The sequence below is a fragment of the Neophocaena asiaeorientalis genome, unplaced genomic scaffold (genome assembly GCF_003031525.2).
Source record: "Neophocaena asiaeorientalis asiaeorientalis breed wild unplaced genomic scaffold, Neophocaena_asiaeorientalis_V1.1 scaffold319, whole genome shotgun sequence".
Taxonomy (NCBI): domain Eukaryota; kingdom Metazoa; phylum Chordata; class Mammalia; order Artiodactyla; family Phocoenidae; genus Neophocaena; species Neophocaena asiaeorientalis.
In genome coordinates, this window is record NW_020174103.1 from 1,861,238 (window position 1) to 1,877,754 (window position 16,517).

Consider the following 16,517-nt stretch of genomic DNA (forward strand, 5'->3'; position numbering starts at 1 on the left):
ATATAAAAGAGATAATCAACAAGGACCTACTGTGTAGCACAGGGAACGAAATTCAATATCTTGTAATAACCTATAATGGAAAAGAATCTGAAAAAGAATATATATATGTATGTATGTATGTATGTGTGTATACATATATATTATACACATACCTGAATCACTTTGCTATACACCTGAAACATTGTAAATCAACTATACTTCAATAAAAAATAAAAATAATATTCATCCTCCTGAAAAAAGAATGACTGACACAACATGAATGAATCTCAAAACATTACGCAGAACAACAACAACAAAAAAGTCAGACCAAAAAAAGGAGAATATACTGTTTGTATCCATTCATATGGAATTCTAGAACAGGTAAAACGTGTCTCTGACTAAAGAAGTCACATTAATGGTTTCCCCTGAGGTGAGTCCAGGGACTGATTTGGAAGGAACATGAGGCAAATTTCTGGGTGGACAGAAATGTTCTATATCTCGAACACATTAGTGTGAGCTAATTGGGTATATCCTTTTGTCAAACTCATCCCCCTCTACCTACTTAAGTTCTGCTCAGACTTCACATAAGATCTTGACTTTGATTCTAAGCAAATTAGACATCAAAAGATCATATTTTCCAAGATTTAATAAAATAGGTAAAATATTCAATTTATGGTCTTAATTGGAAAAAAGAACCATGATACAATGCTATGCATATAGCATTGTCCTAATTATGCAAAAGAAAATACATGAATATAGATAGAGATATACAAAAATAGAAATGGCAAGAAGGATATATTCCAATGAACATGTATAACTTTCATTATCAGAAAAAACAGTGAATATTCTTTAAACCCCACTTTAATGCAGAATTCCCTTTTTCTCTTTACATTCCAGCTTTGGCCTTCTTTCAGTTCCTCAAATACAGAACTTATGTCTCCTATGCTTCTGATGGTCATCATTCCCTCCGGCTATTTAATTCCTGCTCAGCCTTCAGGTTTCAGATCAATCTTGACCTCCTAAGAGAAGCCCTCTGTGGCCCTTCCCTCTCTAGGCTGTTTGCCTCTCCTCTGTGACCTTAACAACTGTGATTTTTACTTCTTTGCATGCACCTTGAGTTAGCCAAACCGCAAGGTTAAGGGCACAGTCCTCTAGACTGCCAAGTCTTCTAAGACTTCTGATACTGACTGCAAGTTTAGGGGTTTTCCAAAACCACCCTCAGGTCCAGTAATTTGCCAGAGAAATTTAATTCACCAAAACCTATTATATTCATGGTTACATTTATTACAGGGAAAGAATAAAAATTAGAACCAGGCAAAGTTGGAAGAGACACATAGGGCAGAGTCTGGTTAGTTTCCAAGTGAGGAACTTCTGTCCTCAGGATATATTACATACTAGTCTTTATATGTTACAACAAAATGCACAGAGGATTGTCCACCCAGGAAGCTTTCTGAGCTTGGGTGTCCAAAGTTTTTACTGAGGCTTCATTACGTGAGCATGATTGATTCACTGATTGATTGCCCACATGGTCTTTCTGGCTTTCTGGCTATGGCCAGCTCCTACCCTAAGATTATTGGGTGTGACTGTCCCCACCCTGAGAAACTCCTTAGCATAAACATAAATCAGGTGTGTTCTAAGGGGCTCACCATGAATAACAAAGACACTCCTGCTATCGCTCGGGAAAGTCAAGGGTTGAGAGGTTACTTCTCAGGAACTGGGGGGTGGTGGGTGGCGGTTAGGACAGGTGGCCAGACCTTCTTTGAGTGGGCCAAATTTTTACACACAGCATGGTTAGGTAAACAATACCCCCCACCCTCTCCTAGTTCCAAGAGTCTAGGATCACATCTGGTTTTGCTCCCAGTCTCATCCCTGGCACCTAACAGAGTGGTGGGCAAATGTTGAGAGTTGGCATAACATAGAAGTTTATAGCGTGGAATTGGCAAAGTCCGAATTTGAATGTTGCCTCTTCTTTTCACTGAGTTGACCCTGATGGGTTATTTAACCTCTCGTTGCCTAACTGTCCTCATCTGTAAATTGCGGGTAATGATAATACCTATCTCAGAGAGTTGCAATAAGGAGTAAACAAATGAACATCAGTAAAGTTCCCAGAATAGTGCCTGGCACAGAGTAGAAGCTAGATAAATGTCTAATATTATTAAGTGCTCAATAAATAATTGCTGATTGAACAACTGTCTGGCACATGAGAGGTGCTTAGCAAATATTAATTGAAAAAATATAAAATAAGATTTTCTTCTTTAGCAGATTTAAAATTTTTTCTATTAACGTAGTACTAAATGTATTGATTTGGACATGTCATCAATATGTCTGATTTTCAGGTCTCCAATCAGCTATTATTCCAAAGATTATATAGCTCAATAATATGCTTAGAAAAGTACAAAAAAGTTTCAGAGTCTTTTCACCTCTCCAGCAGGCATTACCCGCAACCATAGAGTGAGGAGTTGAATTACACAGGGTTCAAGGTGTCTTCCAACTCCAACAAAATGTTATTTGTCCTTAGGAAAGAAACTAGATATAACAAGAGAAGACCATTTAACATGGAGGCATGAAAGCTTTGAATGTGTAAGTTTCCATTTAAAAAAAGGAACAAAGAGAACATTCAGTTGACTACCAAAATCCATCTTTAATATGTGAACACATAGATTTGAACTGTGGCCATGAATTTTTACTAATTTGATGGCCTTTGACTCCCTGGCAAATCACGCACTAAGGCCATAGAAAATTTATTTCAATCTGTGAGAAACGGTTTATTTTATCTTGTCACTTAAACTGGCCTGATGGAAGGTGATAGAATCAGTAATGTCTCCTTAAACACCTTCAAATAACATCATTAGCAATTAGAAAAAGAATCAAGTCTTAAAAACATTATGTTAGGGCTTCCCTGGTGGCGCAGTGGTTGAGAGTCTGCCCGCCGATGCAGGGGACACGGGTTCGTGCCCCGGTCCGGGAAGATCCCACATGCCGCGCAGTGGCTGGGCCAGTGAGCCATGGCCACTGGGCCTGCGCGTCCGGAGCCTGTGCTCCTCAACGGGAGAGGCCACAACAGTGAGAGGTCCGCGTACCGCCAAAAAAAAAAAAAAAAAGTAAATATGTTCCAACCATTCTTCTTACCATGTTTATTTTCCAAAGATAGCAAGTGTTAACAGCTTGGTCTACATACTTCTATGCATATACACATCATAGAAAATATGTATCTATGCTGCTATGCCAAGTATTTGTAAAGTACTACTTTTTCTTGCCATTTTAGTTTTACCACAGGCCGTCACCCAGTTTGAAGAATTGGTTGGTATGGCGGAGGCCCTGCTCAAGGGTGGAGGAACCCTGTCCACGTCTGCGTCCACCCTCTGGAGAGCAACAAATAACTCCTCACCAGATTCATTTGCCTCCACATGTAGTAATTCTAATTCTAATTACAGTTCACCAATTTCCTTGAAAGCTGAGGAGGAGCATCACGTGGACGAGAAACAGGTCAGCTGGAAGACCATCGCATCTTTCTCTGGGATACAGTTACTTACAAAATTAAAATTACTGTACAACATAATCACTGTCTTATCAGATCACTTTATGTAACTTTAGGTCAATCATAATATTCTGACTACGTAAAACAGTCTTTTACAATAAATCTAATGTTTGTGAAATGAATATCCAGTTCAGAAAATTAAAGTCAAATGGTGGACAACAATGAAGTTATTAAACTAGGAAATTCTTAAACCAGTGACAGAAGGACAACTATGCATTAAAGGTTATAAAACTGTATCATTGAGACAAGGTGAATTTTAGGCTGTACATGCTGGCAGAACACAATTCTTCTACTTTCCCGACTTCTCTTAATCAAGAAATAGAAGCTAAAAATACAAGTTTTGTTAGAATCGGTCTGGGAAATTATACCTTCAAGAGCAGTAATTAAATGCTCACTATCTAACATTCAGAATATTTGAATCTTAGTGTACCGGTTTCCTTTGCTGTGTAACAGATTCCCACAAACTTAGTGATTTATAATAATACAAACTTACCACCTCAGAGTTCTACAGGTCAGAAATGCGGTAAAATCAAGGTGTTGGCAGGTACTCTCCTTTTTGGAGGCTCTGGAGAAGAATCTGTTTCCTGTCCATGGGGGTTGCTGTAGAACTCAGTTTCTTATGGTTCTAGAGCCGAGTTCCCTGTTTTCTGTTTTCTTGTCGACTATAAACTGAAGGCCATTCCTGCTTCTAGAGGCATCCCCCTTCCCTGGTTCACGGTCCACTTCCATCATCTTCAAAGCCAGTCAGGGCAGGCAAAGCCCTCTCACTCTTCTATTCTCTCCTCCTTCCTCTGTGTCTTCTTTCTGCCTCCCTCTTCTGCAGTTAAGGGCTCATGTGAGTGCTCAATAAATGTTAGCCATTTTCATTATTATTATTAACATTTATGGTGTGCTTACTACGTACCAGATACTGTGTGTATATATTTATAAACATAAAGTTATATGTGTATGTAAATATACATATTCGTACCTGCAATAAAGTACACAAATTTTAAGTGTAAAAAAAAAAAACAAAAAGGCTTATGTGATTGGACTGGACCCACCTGGATAACTCAGCATATTTTCCCCATCTCAAGGTACTTTAATGACACGTACAAAGTTGATTTTCCCATATAAGGTAACGTATTCAAAGGTTACAGAGATAACGATGTGAATATTGTCAGTGGGCCATTATTATGCTACCATGCTTAGTAGGAAATGTTAAGTATGGATTAATCCTTAAAGCACCAAATCCAGATTACATGACAAGAATTTGTATACACTCTAGAACAAATACCTCATATATGTTGGGAATTATCTCAAAGTTAACGTCTAACTCTAACCCCTGAAATGTACAATATATATTAAAAGTATCATACATCACCTTAAAGACTTGGTTTTGTTTTCTGGTCTGTATTAATTCAATGAGTAATATATTCCTCAGATATTCCTTTCCTTTCCTTTTTCAGTTATTTCAATTATTATTTTTAATTTTTTAGTTCAAGATTGAAAAATGGCAGATTGCCCGTTGCAACAAGAGCAAGCCTCAGAAGTTTATTAATGATTTAATGCAAGTGCTCTACACAAATGAATACATGGCCACACACAGCCTGACGGGGGCAAAATCCTCTACTTCAAGGGACAAGGCAGTGAAACCAGCTATGAATCAGAATGAAGTTCAAGAAATCATAGGTGATAATGTGTTTGTTTTATATTGTCACATGAATCTGAAATTATTTTACCATTCAACTTTAAGTTGTTCTTTCATTATCTTTTTTACTCTTCAAGTTTATTTTTCTATGAAAGAAAAATCTGAGGATAGCCTAAACCTCTTATGATATATGGGGAATTTTGTATAAAAACTTTACATTAAAAATGGTTATTAAAATAATAATGAATTTTATATCACTGAAAAGTTTGGATTCATAAAATTCATAGCTTTAGAAAAGTAAATTTTCAAAATCCTTTCCAAAAAAATTTTAGTAACAGTTTATGTCTTATTTTCTTTTTCTTATCTTGGTTAGAAATATCCCTTATCTTTTACTCAGAAAAAAACAGAGGTTAATTTAACCATCCTACTTATGGTTTTTAAGTTGATTAACCTCCTTAAATATAAAAATTTAGGTTATCAAGTAATTTTTTTGCAAATATCCAACAAATTTAAGGACTCACTGAATCACAGCTCTCTATATTTTAATAGTGCATCATTTCTTAGTTGGAAAAGAGTCAGTCAGAATCTGCTTTTTTCAACTGATGTTGGGAATGGGTAAATATAAATTCCCAGCATTTTGGATCAAGGGCACTTAGCATTCAGAGCAAGCAGCAAGGTTAAAGCTGAATGGTACCATAGGAAGACATATACATATGCTCTCAGTTTATGATATAGACTTTTGTTATCTCTTGCTTTGCTTTGAAAAATCTGCCTACAGATTCATCTATTTAAATATCTCATGGGTGTTGGGCTGCTTTTTCAAAATAGAGACAAAATTATAATGTGAATTGCTTGGTGTTTTATTTCAGTTCATACCTTAAGATGCAAAGGCCTGATAAAGTGGTTTTTTAAAATTAATCAATTTATTTTTATTCAAGTATAGTTGATGTATAGTATTATATAAGTTACAGGTGTACAATATAGTATTTCACAATTTTTAATGTTTATGTTCCATTTATACTTATAAAATATTGGCTATATTGCCAGTTGTACAATATATCCTTATAACTTATTTTATACATAGTAGTTTGTACCTCTTACCCCCCTACCCAATATCACCCCTCCCCTATCCCTTCCCACTGGCAGCCACTGGTTTGTTCTCTGCATCTGTGAGTTTACATCCTTCTGACAAAGTGTTTTTCTGTGTTTTGTTGTTGTTTTTACAGGAATCACAAAACAATTATTTCCCAACACAGATGATGTTTCAATTAGGAGAATGATAGGGCAAAAGCTAAACAATTGTACCAAGAAGCCATATTTGAGCAAAAATCTGAACTCTCAGGATATTAAGTAGATCCTTTCGGTAAGTCTTGTAAATCTTCACAATCCTTTCAATGTAGCAAGAAGACACAATACTTGTATCTATGGAATAACATTTCCCAAACACTCTACTAGAGGAGACTAGAGGCCTGTGAGATGCTAATGAGTATTCCTGGGGGTGAAGGTAGGGACGGGGATGGGGATTTAAACTTGGGAAATGCTGAGTCAGTTACACGGATTCTCCTTTCCCAGAGCCTCTCAAATATTTTGATGCCCTTTAAATATGCCCAAGTGCACCAGAAATCTCTAAGAAGGGCATATAGTGTATAGTGTTTTCCAAATGTGTTTCACTAAGGAGGTTTTTTTTTCTTCACACAACACATGTTAACATGTGGGGAGGGGTAGAAAGCAGCCAAAGGAGGGACACGTGGCAATTTAGGAAGTGCTTCTCTAGAATAAGGGAAATACAGACCTTTAGGAGGTCTCTGAGGTACATTAGTGCACTCTACCATCCCCATCCTGCTTCTCAACGTCTTTAAATCTTTAAGTCAGTTGTTATAGTTTGTATTTGTTTGATAAGGATTTTTACCAATATGTTTGTATTAAAATACTAAAAGGAAGAAATATTTGTTTTCAGTGAGTTCTAAAGAAAATACACTTTATGGTCAGGCCCTGCCTTAGGCAAGCCTGTGATGAGGAACTTTGTGTTTGCTTTAGCAACTCAAAGTCCTGGCCATTCCACCTGTCCTCACCCTTCCTCTCCTTTATTTTGATGGAAAATATATGACAAATATGCATTGTTGCGCTATTAATATTTTAATTGATAAACAGACGTATATGATAAACACATGAGGGCAGGTTTTCCTTCCATTTTCTTTACTTCTATCTTTGATTTCCATTTTGCCTGCTCTTCGCCTGAGACCATGTCACTTGTCTTTTTCTTCTGACCATCTTTTAAATAGGATATGGACCCACCCCACCCCCACCCACTGTTTTAACTACTGCCCCATCCTCCTTGAGGGTCCCTTAGTATGTTACTATTCAATTAAGGCTACCTCTGCTGAGGGTCAATAATAGTCTCTCTTCCTTAAAAAGAACAGAACAAAATAACCAAAAAACCTACTTATAACAGCTGAAGGGGAATTCTTTCTCTTGGCTCATGCATACTGGTAGACAGACCTGAAGATTTATAAAAGATAAACATATTTGTATCCTTTTCCTCCCCAAGGGATTAAAAATTTCAGTAGATGGTGAATCTCACAACTTGCCAGTTAAGAGATAATTGCTTAAATGAGCCCTTTGAACTTCTCTTTTGTTTTGTTTTTTTAATTGAAGTATAGTTGATTTACAATGTTGTGTTAATTTCTACTATACAGCAAAGTGATTCAATTTTACATATATAAAAATTCTTTTTCATATTCATTTCTATTATGGGTTATCACAGTATACTGAATATATAGAACTTCTCAGTTTGATGCCAGGCTATCCAGTTGTCCTGGTGTATCATGGCCAAGTTCCCTGTTTAAATGCCATGTAACCAGACCTCCAGGTCATAGGGCTGTCTTCTGGAGCACATTGTATTTCAGAGCTCTGCAAAACATTTTGATATCCTAACCTCTGCCTTTTTTATATCCCAGGCTGATGAGGGTAGGCATGAAATTCATCTCTGATAAGTCAGCAGAGTATTGAAGAAATTGAAGTTAAAAAGTTTTTATATCAGTTTTGCTTGTACCAGCCAGTCGCAGTGTTATCAAATCACCTGGCGATAGCATTAAATAAAATTGAAAAAAGGTAGGGCTTCCCTGGTGGCGCAGTGGTTGAGAGTCCACCTGCCGATGCAGGGGACATGGATTCGTGCCCCGGTCTGGGAAGATTCCCACATGCCGTGGAGCGGCTAGGCCTGTGAGTCATGGCCGCTGAGCCTGCACGTCCGGAGCCTGTGCTCTGAGGGAGAAATCTTTTGTTATGAACACAATATGTTCTAGCGCCTTCTGTGCCTGAGCTTGGTTGTCAAGATAGATCCTTGGAATAGAAATGCATATATTTTGAGTCAGAAGTAGAGATTAACACTAGAATGGAATTTTTTTTTCAACCAGCAGATATCTTTCATTTGAAGTATAGCTCAATCCACATTATTTCAAAAGGACTGAGGAAATACACTGGGAGAGACAGGGTCACAGAAAACCTAATTCAGCCATGCTTGGTGAATGAGTCAGATATAGCACCACCTGGTGGAATGCTGCTATACTTTTCTCTTCTTGCTCATTTAACTAATAGGAGCCTAAAGTGAACACATTTATTCAGGCAAACCATACCCTTCCTCCCCCTGCCCTCAGAAGTATTTGGAAAAACAACTGTCCTCCCATTACTATAAGCAAGGCAATAGGTACTGTGAAACCATGTAGATTTCTACAAATTCCAATACATCCAGGAAGCCCAGCAACCCCACCAGGGGCCCTGGTAGACTGTGCCCTCCACTCAGGACTGAGCTCAAAGTTGCCACTGGCTCGCATTTGAAAGGACAACCATTTCCCTGCTAAGATTCATTTCTGTGAAAGCAAGAGCTAAATCCCATCCTGCCTCCTTTGTCATCTGTTTGTTCTCACTCCTGTGACTGCCCTCAACTTGCTAGCAGCTCGCACTCTGCCTAGAGCTTGATGTTGCCAATCTTTCTGACCTTTCTCCATTTCTTGTTTTCTTACGAGAGCTAAAGAAAATTTTATTTATAAGAATTACAGAATATTAGAAGATCACCTCTATAACATTCCACTAAGTGTTCTAACAGCCTTCTCCTGAAATGTCCAAAGCTGTCCCACTTTACATAATCTCTACCATAATATTACATATGCATAACTTAAAGGTGATCTAACACAGCAGTGCTCAAACAAAGTGGGACGGATTTTGTCCTCTGCCCCTGAAAGAGGGGGTTTGAAAACACAGATATTTTGGGTTGTCACAACCGGGCGATACTACTGGCATCTAGTGGACAGGAGCCCGGAATGCTGCTATACATCCTACAATATATAGGACAGCCCCCACAACAAAACAATTACCCAGTTCAAATGTCAGTTCTGCCAAAGTTTAGAAATCCTGATCTAAATGATTTCCTGGTCACGAAGATGGCAGGGTAGGAAGCTCACCTCCTCCCACGGGGCACACCAAACTACAACTGTTTACAGAGCAACTGTCTATGAGAACAACCTGAAGACTAGCAGAAAAGACCTTCTACAACTAAGGATATAATGAAGGAACCAGAACAAGAAGGGTAGGAGTGGCGGAGTTGTGGTACAGTCAAGACCCACATCCCCGGGTAGGTGACCCACAAAGAGGAGGATAATCACAATTGCAGAGGTTCTTCCCAAGGAGTGAGGGGTCCAAGACCCATTTCAAGCTTCCCAACCCTAGGGTCCTGCACCAGGAAGGTAAGCTCCCAGAACATCTAGCTCTGAAGGCAGGGCTTGCGTTCAGGAGAGCCAGAGGGCTGTAGGAATTAGAGACTCCGTTCTTAAAGGGCAGGTACAGAATCTCAGATGCTCCAAGTCCCAGCTCAGAGGCAACAATCTGAAAGAAGCCTGGGTCAGACTCACTTGCTAACCTTGGACAGCCTCCAGGATAGGCAGGAGGCAACTGGAACTCCCCTGGAGATATAGGCACTGGCAGCAGCCACTTCTGGGAGCTCATTCTACCATGAGGACACTGGTACTGGTAAGCACCATTTTGGAGTCCTCCCTCTAGCCTATTAGCGCTGGGGCTTACCTGCCCACCAGCCAGTCAACCCTAGTCCTGGGACACCCTCAGGCTGAACAGGGGCCTGGCCCCACCCACTAGCAGGCCAGAACCAGCACTGGGAACCCCAAGCCCCACAGCCAGCATGCCAGGTCCCTGCACCACACACCAGTGGGCTGGCACAAACCCCAGGACCCACTGGGCCTTGCAGCCAGCTGACCTGGGACACCCTGGGCCTGCAGCCAGAATTGCCAGGACCCTGCCTCACCCAACAGTGGGCCAGCACCATCCCCAGGACTCCCCAGGCCATGCAGCCAGCTGTGCCAGGATGTGGCCCCACACACCAACAGCTGGTAGCTTCTGTAGGAGGTAGGGATTGGCAGCCAACTGGACCAGAGGCCAGTCCTGTGTACCAGGGCACCCACAGTAGTCAGTCCCAACACAACAGAGGGCCCACTCAGCCCACATGGGGGCATCCCTATAGCATATAGTTCTGGTGACCAGAGGGGAGTGTGCTGCTGGGCCCCACAGAATGATCCTACAAAGGGCCACTTCTCCAAGATTATGACATGTAACCAACCTACCATTAGGTTACATACCACACAAATAACAAAGAGAATTAGGCAAAATGAGGTGACAAAGGAAGAAACAAGATAAAACACCCAAAGAAGAACTAAGTGAAGTGGAGATAAGCAATCTACCTGATAAAGAGTTCAAGGTAATCATCATAAAGATGCTCAACAAACTTGGGAGAAGAATGGATGAACACAGTGAGAAGTTTAACAAAGACTTAGAAAATATAAAGAAGAACCAAACAGAGCTGAAGAATAAAATAACTTAAATGAAAAATACACTAGAAGGAATCAACAGTAGATTAGGTGATACAGGGGAACAGATCAGCAAACTGAAAGACAGAGAGGTGGAAATCACCCAAGCTGAAGAGAAAAAAAAAAAAGGACAGTTTAAAAGACTTCTGAGACAACATTAAACATACTAACATTCACATTGTTGGGGTCCCAGAAGGAGAAGAGAGAGAGAAAGAGGGAGAGAATTTTTTGAAGCAATAATAACTGAAAATTTCCCTAATCTACGAAAGGAAACAGACTTCCATTTCCAGGTAGCATAGAAAGTCCCAAACAAGATGACCCCAAACAGGTCCACACCAGGACACATTATAAATGAAATGACAAAAGTTAAAGATAAGGAGAGAATCTTAAAAGCAGCTACGGAAAACCAACTAGTTGTACACAAGGGAACTTCCATAACACTGTCAGCCAACTTTTCAGCAGAAACTTTGCAGGCCAGAAGGGAGTGGCATGATATAGTCAAAGTGATGAAAAGAGAAACCTGAATCAAGAATACTCCACTCAGCAAGGCTTTCATTGAGATTTGAAGGAGAGATAAAGAGTTTCCCAGACAATCAAAATCTAAAAGAGTTTAGCACCACTAAACTGCACTAACATTTACAAGAAATGTTAAAGGGACTTCTCTAAGTGTAAAAGAAAGACCACAACAAGAAATATAAAATTACAAAAGAAAAAAAATCTCACTGGTAAGGGCAAACATACAGTAAAGGTAGTATATCCACCACTTACAAAGCTAGTAGGAAAGTTAAAGGACAAAATCATCTATATCCACAATAAGTAGTTAAGGGGTACACAAAACAAAAAGATGTAAATATGATGTCAGAAACATGACACATGCTGGGGAGGAAGTAAAAATGCAGGGTTGTTAGAATGTGTTTGAACTTCAGAGACTATCAACTTAAAATAATCACATGTATATATAAAATATATAAACCTCATGGTAACTAAAAGCAAAAATCTATAATATATACACACACAAAAAAAGAGAAAGGAATCCAAATGTAACTCTAAAGAGAGTCAGCAAATCACATGGGAAGAGAGGCAAAAGAAGAGCAAAGAAAAGAACAGAAAAAGAAAAAAAGGAAGAATGAAGGAAACTATCAACAAAAAGGCAGCCTAATGAATGGGAGAAGAATATTTGTAAATGACATACTCAGTAAGGAGTTAATATCCAAAATATACAGAGAACTCATATAATCAAACAGTAAAAAAACACACAACCCAATTAAAAAGTGGGTAGAGCATGATACTATACATAGAGAATCCTAAAGATGCTACCAGAAAACTACTAGAGCTAATCAATGAATTTGGTAAAGTAGCAGAATACAAAATTAATGCACAGAAATCTCTTCCATTCCTATACACTAATCATGAAAACTCTGAAGGAGAAATCAAGGAAACACTCCCATTTACCAATGCAACAAAAAGAATAAAATACCAAGGAATAAACCTACCTAAGGAGACAAAAGACCTGTATGCAGAAAACTATAAGACACTGATGAAAGAAATTAAAGATGACACAAACAGATGGAAAGATATACCATGTTCCTGTACTGGAAGAATCAACACTGTGAAAATGACCATACTACCCAAAGCAACCTACAGATTCAATGCAATCCCTATGAAACTACCAATGGCATTTTTCACAGAACTAGAACAAAAAATTTCACAATTTGTATGGAAACACAAAAGACCCTGAATAGCCAAAGCAATCTTGAGAAAGAAAAACGGAGCTGGAGGAATCAGGCTCCTGGACTTCAGACTATACTACAAAGCTACAGTAATCAAGACAGTATGGTACTGGCACAAAAACAGAAATATAGATCAATGGAACAGGATAGAAAGCCCAGAGATAAACCCACGCACATATGGTCACCTTATCTTTGATAAAGGAGGCAAGAATATACAATGGAGAAAAGACAGCCTGTTCAATAAGTGGTGCTGGGAAAACTGGACAGCTACTGAGGACGCGGGAAGGGGAAGGGGAAGCTGGGACGAAGTGAGAGAGTGGCATGGACATATACACACTACCAAATGTAAAACAGGTAGCTAGTGGGAAGCAGCCACATAGCACAGGGAGATCAGCTCGGTGCTTTGTGACCACCTAGAGGGGTGGGATAGGGAGGGTGGGAGAGAGATGCAAGAGGGAGGAGATATGGGGATATATGTATAGGTATAGCTGATTCACTTTGTTATAAAGCAGAAACTAACACACCATTGTAAAGCAATTATACTCCAATAAAGATGTTAAAAAAAATGGGTAGAGGACCTGAACACACACGTTTCCAAAGAAGACATACAGATGGCCAACAGGCACATGAAAAGATGCTCAACATCACTAATCATCAGGGAAACTCAAATCAAAACCACAATGAGCGATAACCTCACACCTACCAGAATAGCTGTTATCAAAAAGACAACAAATAGGGCTTCCCTGGTGGCGCAGTGGTAAAAAAAAAAAAAAAAAAAAGACAACAAATAACAAATTGTGGAGAAAAGGGAACCATCATACACTGTCAATAGGAATGTAAATTGGTGCAACCACTATGCAAAACAGTAAGGAGAGTCCTGAAATAATTAAAAATAGAACTACCATAAAATCCAGCAATTCAACTTCTGGATATTTTTCCAAAGAAAACAGAAACACTATTTTGAAAGGATATATGCACCCCTTATGTTAATTGCAGCATAATTTATAATAGCCAATATATGAAAGCACCCCGAGTGTCCATTGATAGATGAATGGATAAAGAAGATATATATATGGCAGAGGCAAGGCAGATTTGGGAAATTTCCTGATACTTAAACAATCAATAAGTGTTACCAAAGATTGACAAACAGAATTGTTGATAATACTTTAAGATGGGTATGTGGGGATCATTAATTTTCCTTTGTGTGTTTGAGTTTTTTTTAAGTTTTGTGAGATAAAAATATATGTTAAATATTTTAGTTGTTATCTACGCTGGAATTCTTCTGAATAGATCATAAAATAATTCCTAAGTCACCTCAAGAATAATTGTTCTTATTAACAATTTTGTATTTTTAAGCAAAAATTTGTAGTTGACACAAAGATAAATAACTCATACTGTTATTATAACATATTATTATAACCTAAAAACTGTTAAAAATACTATAAGAACTCTAACATAAATTTGCTCTGTTTTTTTTTTTTTAACTTGCTTTTTATAGGTATTATAGTTACCTGAAACAAAAGAACCTTCAGTGGTAAATCTAACATTGGATTTTGCTGGAGACTCTGCAGCCTCCCTGGCAGTGAGCACAGGGACAGGTGCAGTGAGTGACAGGCTGGGAGAAACCTGCGACATTGTTGGGCCGCCCTGATGGAGCACAAGCTTGTGAAGAAGCTGCATGTAGATTTCACCCTCAGTACCAGTGAGGCATCAAACCAGAGAATTTCTAGCAGGCCCATGAGCATGCAATATGGTTTCTTGGAAATATGCACTTTCCCACCCCAAAGTGATCCTTTGTACAGCTAAACTAACAGGACAACCTGAGCTCTTATCCTAGCAACAAAAACTTTAACCCCTAAGATTCATCATTGTCCTAATGAATCCCTGTACGTTTATTATTACCAATGACTCTCCATTTTAGCTTTTGGATCTTTAGTATACGCACATGTTTGGAAAAGAAAACAGTGAAATAATCAATGTTCACAAACATGACAGCAGCAAAATCAGCCTAAAATCTGATAATCATATCTAATGAAGTAATAGAGTTTTGGCAATAAGATTACAGGATTATTCTGTTACATAAAATTGTATAAAATAAGAATCTGAAAAAATGAGAACAGCAAGACATTTTTATTTGAATATTAAACTATTCCACTGTGCTCCTGAAAAGAAATAAACCCAAGTTTTCGTGATTGCTAAAACAATGCATCAAGTTTTTAAAAAATCTTTTTTCATGTTTGTTTGTTTACATGCTTCTAACTTTTTATTGCCCAAAGTATATTAAATATGCATGTGTAATACAAAACATCAAACTGCTACATTGCTTAGTTTTAACTGATTTGTTTTCATAGTATCAGAAGAGAAAATAATTGAAAACAAAATCATATGGGTTTAGTAATCACACATATATACAAATACCATTTTGTAAATGAATAAAAGATAAAACATTCTTTATCAACAGGCTTCTCGTTTGATATCAGGTTGTCACACGTGACAACTGTACAATGTCAAGCCATGCTTCTTCAGTGCACAAGGCCATGTTCAAACTTGGAAAGGAGGATGAATATGATGGTTAAAAAGTCCAGCACTGTGGACCCAGGAACATTCCATAAATGTTGCTTGATAACAATGTGGTTGTACAAAATAAATATTCTTAAGGAAATAACTTATGTTAACATTTGCTACTTTTACTTAAATATAAATAAATCCCATTGAAAACATAAAAAGCATTTGCTTTTTTCATATTAATGTATAAAATCCAGGGAGAAAATCATTTTCTAGGCTGATGGCTTCTTTACATAATACAGGGGTGCCTGTATCTTTTCGAATTAGTTTTGTCTGGGTATATGCCCAGGAGTGGAATTGCTGGATCCTATGGCAACTGTATTTTTAGTTTCTTAAGGAACCTCCATACTGTTCTCCATAGTGGCTGCACCCATTTACATCCCCACCAACAGTGTAGGAGGGTTCCCTTTTCTCGACACCCTCTCCAGCATTTATTATTTGTAGACTTATTAAAAAGATTTAAAAAAACCTAAAAATATAAAAATAAAAAGCTTCATATATTGAACGATCATATATGCTTGTCAAATAAGAGCTGAGGTGAATTTTTTTTAATTCAGTATCTGCAACGTCATTGTCTGCTCTCTGGGTTTCAATTTTGTGGTCACCTGATAGACCATCCACTGGAAGTGTATGTCCATGTTCATTCTGTGGGCTCTGGTCATTGTGAGGTGGAGCCTGGGCAGGGCTAATCATCCTGGGGGTCAGTAACAAATATCAGTGCTCCTGTTCCCTGGTTATAGTCAAATACAGGGTCAAAAAGTCAACGTGTCTCAGGAAGTCCCAAATCTGAAAATTAACAAAGCAGTTAAAACCTACAGCTAACATTATACTTCATGATGGAAGACTGAATACTTTCCCTTTAAAGTCAGAAACAAGTCAAGAATGTTCATTCTCACCACTTATAGTCAAGATTATTTTGGAGCTTCTAACTAGTTCAATAAACCAAGGAAAGAAATAAAAGGTATTCAGGGGACTTGCTTGGTGGTGCAGTGGATGACTCCACACTCCAAACGCAGGGGGCCTGGGTTTGATCCCTGGTCAGGGAACTAGATCCCACATGCATGCCACAACTAAGGAGCCCATGAGCCACAATTAAGGAGCCCACGAGCCACAACGAAAGAGCCTGCGAGCCACAGCTAAGGAGCCTGCCTGCCACAACTAAGACTTGGTGCAACCAAAAAAAAGAGTAAGTGGAATGTGCA

General features: G+C 38.5%; 1 protein-coding gene across 2 annotated transcripts in view; it reads left to right on the forward strand.

The window, feature by feature from the left end:
• Positions 1 to 14,875, forward strand: part of BEND6 (BEN domain containing 6) — a 31,487-nt gene extending 16,612 nt beyond the window's left edge. The window contains exons 3-6 of one of the 2 annotated variants that reach the window (XM_024754695.1): positions 3,245 to 3,465; positions 4,996 to 5,188; positions 6,374 to 6,510; positions 14,249 to 14,875. In XM_024754695.1, the coding sequence (XP_024610463.1) occupies positions 3,245 to 3,465; positions 4,996 to 5,188; positions 6,374 to 6,501 (542 nt within the window). In that variant the 3' untranslated portion in view covers positions 6,502 to 6,510; positions 14,249 to 14,875. Of the gene's footprint in view, positions 1 to 3,244; positions 3,466 to 4,995; positions 5,189 to 6,373; positions 6,511 to 14,248 lie in introns of those variants that run through there. The other variant, XM_024754696.1, reaches the window with a different exon arrangement.
• Positions 14,876 to 16,517: the final 1,642 nt, after the last annotated feature.